Genomic DNA, 8,851 nt, shown 5'->3' with positions numbered 1-8,851 from the left:
AATATATGTGGCAGGGAATCATGGCACATGTGCAACAGCAATGACAGCAGCAACAGCAACAACAACAACAACAACAACAACAACAACAACAGCAGCAACAGCATCCGCCGCATTTGTGAGCTAATGACATTATAAACATGAAAACTCCATTAATATTTTTTGCTGATTATGATGTTACTATTTGTTGTTGTTGTTGTAGCTGTTGCTACTTTTTATGATGTTGCTGTTACAGTGCTTCGGTTGCTGCGGTTGCTTCTCGTTCGTTTTTCTTTTCAGAGCAACGCATATGAATAGGCCAGCAGTTAGAGCCAAGCGACGAATGTCGTTTCTCTCGCTTTAGCTTACCTTTTAGGGTTTCATAATTTATTTCATTTATTTGCACGCACAGCACGCGAATTCTGGCAGCGACCTGGCGGGCTTTGACTACGATTTCAACTCCTTGGACGCCTTGCGAGCATGTCCTGGCCGCCAGCCTGCCAAGCTCTAAAAGTATTTTGATGCTTGACAATTTTTTCAAATTAAAAGAAAACAAGTAAGAAAGCTCTAGTCGAGACAGCTCGACTACGAGATCCCCTGAACCCTACAAGCAACTGATATTTCAATAATAATTAGCAAACACACACGCACACACACACACACGCATACAAACAAACACACACACACACACGCATACAAACAAACACACGCACACACACACACACACACACACACACACACACGCACACACACACACACACACACGCAGGCGATTGCGCTTAGGTTGCACTGCTGTGTTGGCGATATTATGAGAATTTATTTGTTGAATAATTTAATTTCTAGAAGTACGATCGTTTTGAAACTTTCAGAACGTAATCATAATGTTAAAATGTATGTGTATACCGAATCACAAGTCTCTAGTATTTGATATACGACTTTTACAAAGATGAGGGTGAGGGGGTGGATTTAGGGGTGGGGGGTAAATTTTAACAAAAACCGAAATTGTATAAAATACATCTTTATATACATTTTAAATTTGGAGACTCTAGCTTGAAAGATATATATATATATATATATATATATATATATATATATATATATATATATATATATATATAATTTTTTAAGTGATCTTCGATAAGGTTTTTTATCGATAAAAAAGTATCGGAATGAGTTATCGTTTTTTAGTGATAAACTCGATGTGCGCGTGATATATACGGACATTTTAAAAAAAAGTTGAAGTCTCTAGCTCTTATATCTTCTGAAATCGACGCGTTCATACATACGGACGGACGGACGGACGGACGGACAGACAGACGGACAGGGCCAAATCGACTCAGCTTGTCGTCCTGATCAAGAATATATATACTTTGTGGGGTCTGCCACGCCTCCTTCTGCCTGTTACATACTTTTAACAAAACCATTATACCCTGATTTCCCATTTTCAATGGGTTCAGGGTATAAAAACCCTAGCAAGTACTCTTTTCTTCTTCATGCTCTTTCTCAAGACACGTCGTGGGCGGCTTAACTCATTTTCGCCTGAATTTGTGTTTAATTTTGTTACGCCTAGGTTCAGTTCTTAAGAGTTAAGTGTGGTGCCGAACAGTGCTCCACATATGCGCTGAAACGAACGCTGAAAAATTTCAACTGGAGATTTAGAAATTAGATTTAAAATATGTTTTTTGTATGGTTACTTTTTGTTGATAATGAAAATTATTTTTGTTAGTTTACTGAGAACATTTTGTGTTCATGGACATCAGCTGAAACGGAAGACGAATTGATGTATTTATTTATTAAACTATAAGAAAGGCAAAGAGCTGGGTTTTTAAATGATTTTTTACAGTAGATTGACAAAAGAGTTTCTTAATTTAAGGGAAATTTTTATGTGTTTATTGAAGGAAAGAAAATGAATAGAAGAGCAAAAAGAAAACATTTGAATTCGATTGAAGAGTGATAAATAATATATTATATTAACTTGAATTCATAAGGAATTCCATATTAATGATAATAATTAGTACAGTGCATCAATTTGGAGCAACACAATAAAAAAAATGTGTTCTCTGAAAAATAATAAAGAATTATTAAAAATAATTTAAAAAAAAAAAAATTGTTTTTGCATTTAATTTCATTTTTTATAAATTTTTTCTTTAGCTTATACAAAAAATGTGAGTGATTATAGTTAATATTAATTCAAAATAAAAATTTATTTTAAGCTCTAAAAATTTATTTTAAGCTCTAAATATTTAAGGAAATTTTCTACATATATTGTGTGCTCAATTGAACCACCTATCAGATTTTAACACTATGATATAACATAACTATGGGTTATTTAATAACTGTAAGTTATTTAAAAAGAAACCATCGACTGAGTACATTAAATATTTCATCGAAAATGCACCGTTAGATGTAATAGCAGCTATGAGCCTTGCCACATTTGGAAGCAGGGAAGACAACCAGCCGTAGGGGGCTGGCACCTAAATTGCGTGAACTGGCAACTCCCACTGGGCTGATGTTTCGAGCCGGGTGCGTGGATTGCAACACGGATTGGTCGCCGAATTTTGCGGGTTTCGCTCCGGGCTGAAATCTCTGGCTAATAGCTTTGTGCAGTGCTAAGCGAGGGGAGCGCGGGGAAAGCGTGCAACGTGCAGCCTATTGATGTTTGAGCTGAAGCCGTCCGTCGTCTCTTGCTTTTGAAATCAATGAGTATTTAGGCACAGAGCTCTGGCTATGGCTATGGCTATGGCAATGGCAATGCCATGAACGTTTCATTGGCGTTTTCATTACATTTTCATTGCATTTCCGCAGATTTGCACACACAAAGCGACAGGGCAGCTGTGGGCGGCGAAGCCGGGTAAACTTCAAATGCACAGGCAATAAGTTGCACTCCATTACGCGGTTTTTAATATAAAAAGTAAGACTGAACAGAAGCAGTGAGAAAGGGAGAGAGCGGGTAAGAGGGAGGATGCTGTTGGAGCTTTGCTCAGGGTTTTACTGCATTTCCTTAAGGAAAAGGGCAATTTACTGTTTTGAAAAGTCGGCAGCTGCTATTGTTGTTGCCCTGTGCGTTTTCGATAATAGCAATTGAGTGTTGCATTCGCTTTGATTTGCTTTGCTTTTGGCTTGCTCGCGTTTCGCATTTGCCATTTTCTCTACGTGTGTGTGTGTGTGCGTGCTTTTTTCGTTATTGTATTGCTCCTGTTGCAAAGCTTTTGTTTGCATTGCTCTGCTTGGCTTGGCTCGACTTGGCTTGTGGCTGTTAGCGGCTTATGCGGCTTGCCCTTGCCCACGCCTCGCCTCGCCTTGCCACGCCACGCATCGCATCGCATTGCATCGCCTAGCTTTCTATGGCAATGTTTGAGAAATGTTATAGAGGCTTGGGGATTTGCGGTTTGTGTTATTGCCGTTGCCACCGAATGCGATTGCCGCCCGCCTCCTGCCGCTTGCCGCCTGCCTGCCGATATGTTGAGTGCTGCGCAGCTTTTGTCAATTTACTTGAGCTAAAGCCACATTAAGTATACGCACTGCTGCCGCACCACAAAATTCACAAAATTCACGAATTTCATCTGCAACAAATTGGGGCTTTTCGTCGAACACATGGAAACTGTTTTAGCAGCTTTGATTTGATTTTAATTCATTTGCCAAAAATACAAACGAAAGCAGTTTAACTGGAATAGCTGAGAACAAAGTTAAAATAAAAGTATAGTATGATGATGTAATGCTTAGGAGAATATTCACTCAAGTTGATGGCTAAAATTTAGGATTTTATCTAAATTAGTTATTGTGTCTTGTTATTGACTTGGTCAACTGACGCTGCAGTGGTCACATATTTCTTAATAAGCATACGCCCTGTTGGCTCAGTGCACATTAAGCATATAGTTGCCACAATGCATTGGCACTTTCATTGGCATTGGCATCGGCGCTGACAGCGACTGCTAAATACCACTTTTCACGCTCAGTGCCAGTCCTCATGCCTGACAGCTGTTGCCTTTGGCGACGCTGCACCGCAGACACGCCCATAATAACTAAGACGCATTGCGTCAGCCACAAGCATTAATGCAGTTTGAGCTGTGGTGTGCTGGCTATGCGCTGCAGTCGATGTGACCATTACTGCTGCCGTTGCATTTGCGAGTGCGGTCAGGGCGTGCCAGCTGCAGCAGTCGGTGCAATAATTGTTATCGCTGCACCAAGCTGAAGTTATGTCTTGGCTTTGCTTTTTATATGTTGCCAGCTCTGCTCGAAAATGCAGCACAATTTGTATTGGCATTGGCTTTCACGCTTCTTATGCGTGCATGCGTGTGTGTGAGTGTGTGTGCGTGTGTGTGCTGGGAGTTAAGCATGCGAGTGCAGCATTGATGTGGCACCTATTGAAAATCGCTTTTCTGAGCCATATGCGAGTCGCATGATAAATCAGCGCAGAGCTGCAGAGCATTGAAAACGTGTAAGTCTTGCGAATATCGGATTAGATAAATTGAAAATTCCCAAATGCATAAAACAAGAGATTACTGAGTTGTGGTAGTAGCATATAAATGAATTGTTTATTTGTATATATAGTATTTTGATGGCGTTATTCATTGAAAGTTCAATACCAATTTGTGAATTTGCTCCACGAATCTGCTAACTTGTTGCCCTTGGGGCGACGAGCAGCGCAGCTTAGATGGCTACAGCTCACTCATTTCTCATCCCAGTGCAGCATAAATCTCAGCAGCTCTCACTTACCTTGATTTTATATAAATTATATTAGCCACATGTTCCAGGAGCACCTTTAACATTATTTTAATATGAAAAGACAAAGTAGTGGGCGTGCTGCTATCATCTTTGGCTACATCGACTAACAGTATTTGTTGAAATTAGCAACTCTGCAGTGTGAGTATTCAAATGTTTATGGCACAATTCACAAGTATCTGTATACTAATTACCCCCAGCCGGGTATTTGTTGTGCGAACTTGAACTTGTCAGTTAATTGAGCAGCAATTAGCTTTTGCTTTGAGCTCACATAACGGCCTGCATTTGAAATATGAAACACTGCCACAAATGGCTTTTATGTGCTTTGTGTGGAGGCGGCCGCAGTGGCCAGATATCGCCCACTAAAATGCTGAGGCATGAAAACGGAATCTAAATCAAAAGGAGCTCCATAAAGAGGCCAAGTGAGCGAGTCATCTGCACCTACAACAACGTCCTGCAGCAGGTCAATTGAGCCTGGCTGTTCCACTTTCTTTGCCCGCCCCCCCAGCTCGAGTCGAGCGCAGCGGGTCGCCTTTTTTTCTCTCTTTATATATATATACATATATATATGTATGTGTGTGTGTGTGTGTGTATAGCAGGACTAAATGCTGGACAACACAATTCATTGTGTGGCATGTCCCGCTGGTAGCGGCTGCCAGCCTTTGCACAATATCATGCACAACCATCAGCACCCCAGCACCACCCCCAGCAACGAATATTTTTTATTTTTGGTCATAGTATTTTGTATATGTGTGTGTGTGCGCATGTGAATCTGTATGCTCCGCTTTCTTTTTTTTTTTTTTTGGCCGCCTTTCTGGCTTTGGCCATTTTTGATCGGCTGTAGTAGCTGCTTGAGCTGCGGTTCGCTTTGGTTTGCAGCTATTTTGGTTTTATTGCGCGCTTTTTGTTGTTATTTTTGAAGTTTTATTTTTCGCCTTTTTTATATATATGTATATACATACATATATATATTTACACAGCTTATCTTTGACCACACGTATGTTGGCAGAGCAAAATTGTTTTTGAAATTGAAAAATTGCAATACAAGCTGAGCTCGGGGGTCAGCCATAGAGTCGCTGTAATACAAAATAATGCTAGGACTACCCTGACCAGTGTAGCCCCCTGCCGCCTCCCACTCCATCTCCCTCTCCCTCTCTCTCTCACTCACCATCTCTCACACGCCCACTCTTTTCTCTCAGTCAGTGCAGCGGCATATTTCTTTTTAGTTTCTCTTCTTTTGTTTTTTTGTTTTTTTCATGCCTTGCGCTCGGTTTTTTCGTGGCGGCGTTTGCTTTTATTTTCTTTGTTTAGCATTTTCATTTTTCTGGAAGCGAGCGCTTATTTTTATTTTTATTTTTATTTTTTCATGATAGAGTATGGCATGCTACATATATTTATATACATACATATACGTACATGTATATGTGTGTGTGTGCAGTTTGTCGGCCATATAGAGGGCTGTACGGAGAATGCTTTGTGCGCTGCGCTGGCGCTTTCAAGGATCCGCTGCAGGTGCTTAAAAAGCTGCTTGCCTTTCTTGACTGCAAGTTATGCACATATTTAAATGAAGTGTACTAAAATATATACATACACATGCATACACACAGACACTCATAGATACGTATACAAACGTCGGAAAATATACATTCGGATAAGCCAGGAGCATAAATAAATAATGGCTACATAGCTACAAGCGCAACACTGAAGTGCTATTAGCCGTTTAGTGGAAATAAGCACCCATTATGCTCATAAACTTCACATTGCGGTCATCATTGTGGCAGGTGAGCGCATAAGAAAAAAGTTGCACTATTAAGTTCACATCTTGTTCCCGGAAGGCCAAGCTATTAAAAATGCTGATGAAGAACTGGATTTATTTATGGAAATACTTTGATGACTGACATTTAAGATTTCAGTTCCACTCAAGCTGTCATACTACGAAAAAATAATATCAAATTCGGTAATGAAAAATATCAAAATAGAATCAATTTGTGCAGAATGGGCAAGTTGCATAGCCAAAGTATTTTATAGAAGTGGCATTACTAAATAATATTTACTATTTAGATTCTCAATCCGAAGTCAGCCCAAGCTCTGGCTCCGAGCGAGTTCTGCGCTCACGTGTGAGGCTCGAACAGCAGGAAACTTCAGGAAGTATTGCAGTAGCAGAAGCATCTGTCCTGCTGATCTATCTGGACCTCGGTCAGCCAATAGCCATTGTACGCAGTGAGCCAGCAGCAGCTGAGGCAGTCGATGCTGATGTTGAGCTGAAGCGGCGCCTGGACTGTTTTCTGGGACGCTGCCCAGCACGGCGTACGCTCTATAATCCTAGCGGCACATTTGAGGACATACCAGAGAGTGAGCATGTACCTGAGGAGTCAGTGAGGCCAGAGCCAGCGAAATGGGAGCGGCTACAATTGCCTCGCATGGAGGCACTCAAGTCATTCCCTTTACTCAGGCAGAAGCTATTTGTGGAGAATGTGCAGCGCCTCAATGCGGCGTCCTTTGAGCAGCAAACGCCGCGGCAGCTCAAGGAGCCCATCGACCTGACCCACCTGCCCGACGAGAAGCAACGCACCCACAACTGCCGCGAGCACAAGGCGCTGGTACAGCAAATCCAAGAGCAGGAGCTAGACTACAAGGCGCTGGTACAGCGAATCCAGGAGCAGGAGAGCTGCACAGCAGAGCTGCTGGAGCAGGAGCAGCACTTGCTCTGCTATGACTTTCTCAGCTCCCTGAGCCGTGAGTATGAACATAAATGAACTCATTCATCCCTCATTCATTCGAGCTGAGCTCGTTTCTGCAGCGGACACGCCCCTTGTCATGTGCCACCCCCTTGCGCTCGGCTATCGCCAGCAGAGCTTCGACGACTGCAAGGCAGAGCTGGCCAAGTCGCTGTTCGGGCTGGTCAACCACGTGGTCTTCTACTGTGGCCTGCGCCAGTGCATCGACTGGCTGCCGCCCAGAAAGCTGCATGGCAGCTGTGCCCTGAGCCTTGGAAGCGATCTGCAGCGCCAAGCACGAGTCCAGCTCCCCTCGCACATACGGAAAGCCGGAGAGCTGATCGAGCTGCTGCTGCACGAGATGTGCCATGCAGCCGCCTTCGTCTACAATGGGGAGATGGCGCACGGCCTCAACACGCGCAAGTGGTAGGTGGACTCCGATTATGTTATTAGCTGGTATTTGCATTATCTATAGTCGCCATTCGTTCAGGGCCTATCGCGCCAAGTCCTTGCTGCCGCAGCTGCCGCTCGTCGCCGACTGCGCTGCCAGCTGCAGGTACACCTGCCGCCTGTGCCGGCGCAGCGCCTGTGGCGACATTCGTTTCCGGGGCAAGCAGCAGCTCCTCTTGCGCTGCTTTCACTGCCAGTTCGAGCTGATCGTTGACGAATGCAGCGGGGACAGCGCGCACGAGCCGAGGCCTGCGGCTCAGTCTGACACGTCCTATATGATCTACATACGCGCTCGCTACGCGCAGTGTGACCAGAGCGGACACAGCTCCAAAATGCGGGCACTCAATGCACAGTATTCCCGCACGCAGATGGGTTCAAAAAATACTTGAGTCACATAGAGCTAAACGAAGCAAATCAGTTTCCTCAAACAACATTTTCATATCTCCATTGACGAAATTCAACGAAATGGATTTCGAATGCCAATTGCAAGTATCTCACATATTTGTTTGGTTTTGGTTTATTACAGCCGCATTTGCAGTAAATTATTTCTGGCCAAATGTCAAACATTTTCTATTCAAATATAATTGCCTATTAGAAGTTCAGCATGAAAATATAAAAAAAAAAAACAACGGAAAATCAATTTGGATTGGATTTGGCATGCTTTTGTAATGCCAAATGATTTAAGGCCGGTTTAATCGTATCACGTACACACACACACGCACACAGATGCATATATGCAGATGATGTGCATATTAACCCTATCAAATATATACCAGAAATGTGAAACCACATGCATTTTGGCTTTAGTGTAAACATGAAAATGCAGAGCACAATTTTTTGGGAAATCAATTCAGCTAACGAACACTAACACTGACAATTTGTTGATGGCTTTTCGGGTATGTCGACTACAGCTGCAAATGAATTTCCAATGTTATGTCAACGATGCGAGTTCAAATGCTGCTCTCATTGTGTGTGTGTGTGTCAGT

General features: G+C 42.7%; 1 protein-coding gene across 1 annotated transcript; it reads left to right on the top strand.

The window, feature by feature from the left end:
• Positions 1 to 6,440: 6,440 nt before the first annotated feature.
• On the top strand, positions 6,441 to 8,494 carry LOC108659898 (uncharacterized). The gene is made up of 4 exons (XM_089256732.1): positions 6,441 to 6,479; positions 6,711 to 7,434; positions 7,499 to 7,841; positions 7,891 to 8,494. Exons 1-4 carry the CDS (start codon positions 6,441 to 6,443, stop codon positions 8,252 to 8,254), a joined length of 1,470 nt encoding a protein of 489 aa, XP_089112858.1. The 3' UTR covers positions 8,255 to 8,494.
• The last annotated feature ends 357 nt before the right edge of the window (positions 8,495 to 8,851 follow it).

The sequence above is a fragment of the Drosophila navojoa genome, chromosome 2, assembly GCF_054131105.1.
Source record: "Drosophila navojoa isolate 15081-1374.11 chromosome 2, UAZ_NAV_1.0, whole genome shotgun sequence".
Lineage (NCBI taxonomy): Eukaryota > Metazoa > Arthropoda > Insecta > Diptera > Drosophilidae > Drosophila > Drosophila navojoa.
Note: the sequence above shows the minus strand (reverse complement) of the source record. Positions and strands in the feature narration are given on the sequence as shown.

Bases quoted from the DNA above. Each gene is read 5' to 3' on its own strand.
- LOC108659898 (XM_089256732.1), top strand. From the start codon at position 6,441: ATGCTCATAAACTTCACATTGCGGTCATCATTGTGGCAG. The intron at 6,480-6,710 runs GTGAGCGCATAA...CAAGTTGCATAG, and splicing joins TGCGGTCATCATTGTGGCAG to CCAAAGTATTTTATAGAAGT. The intron at 7,435-7,498 runs GTGAGTATGAAC...TCGTTTCTGCAG, and splicing joins CTTTCTCAGCTCCCTGAGCC to CGGACACGCCCCTTGTCATG.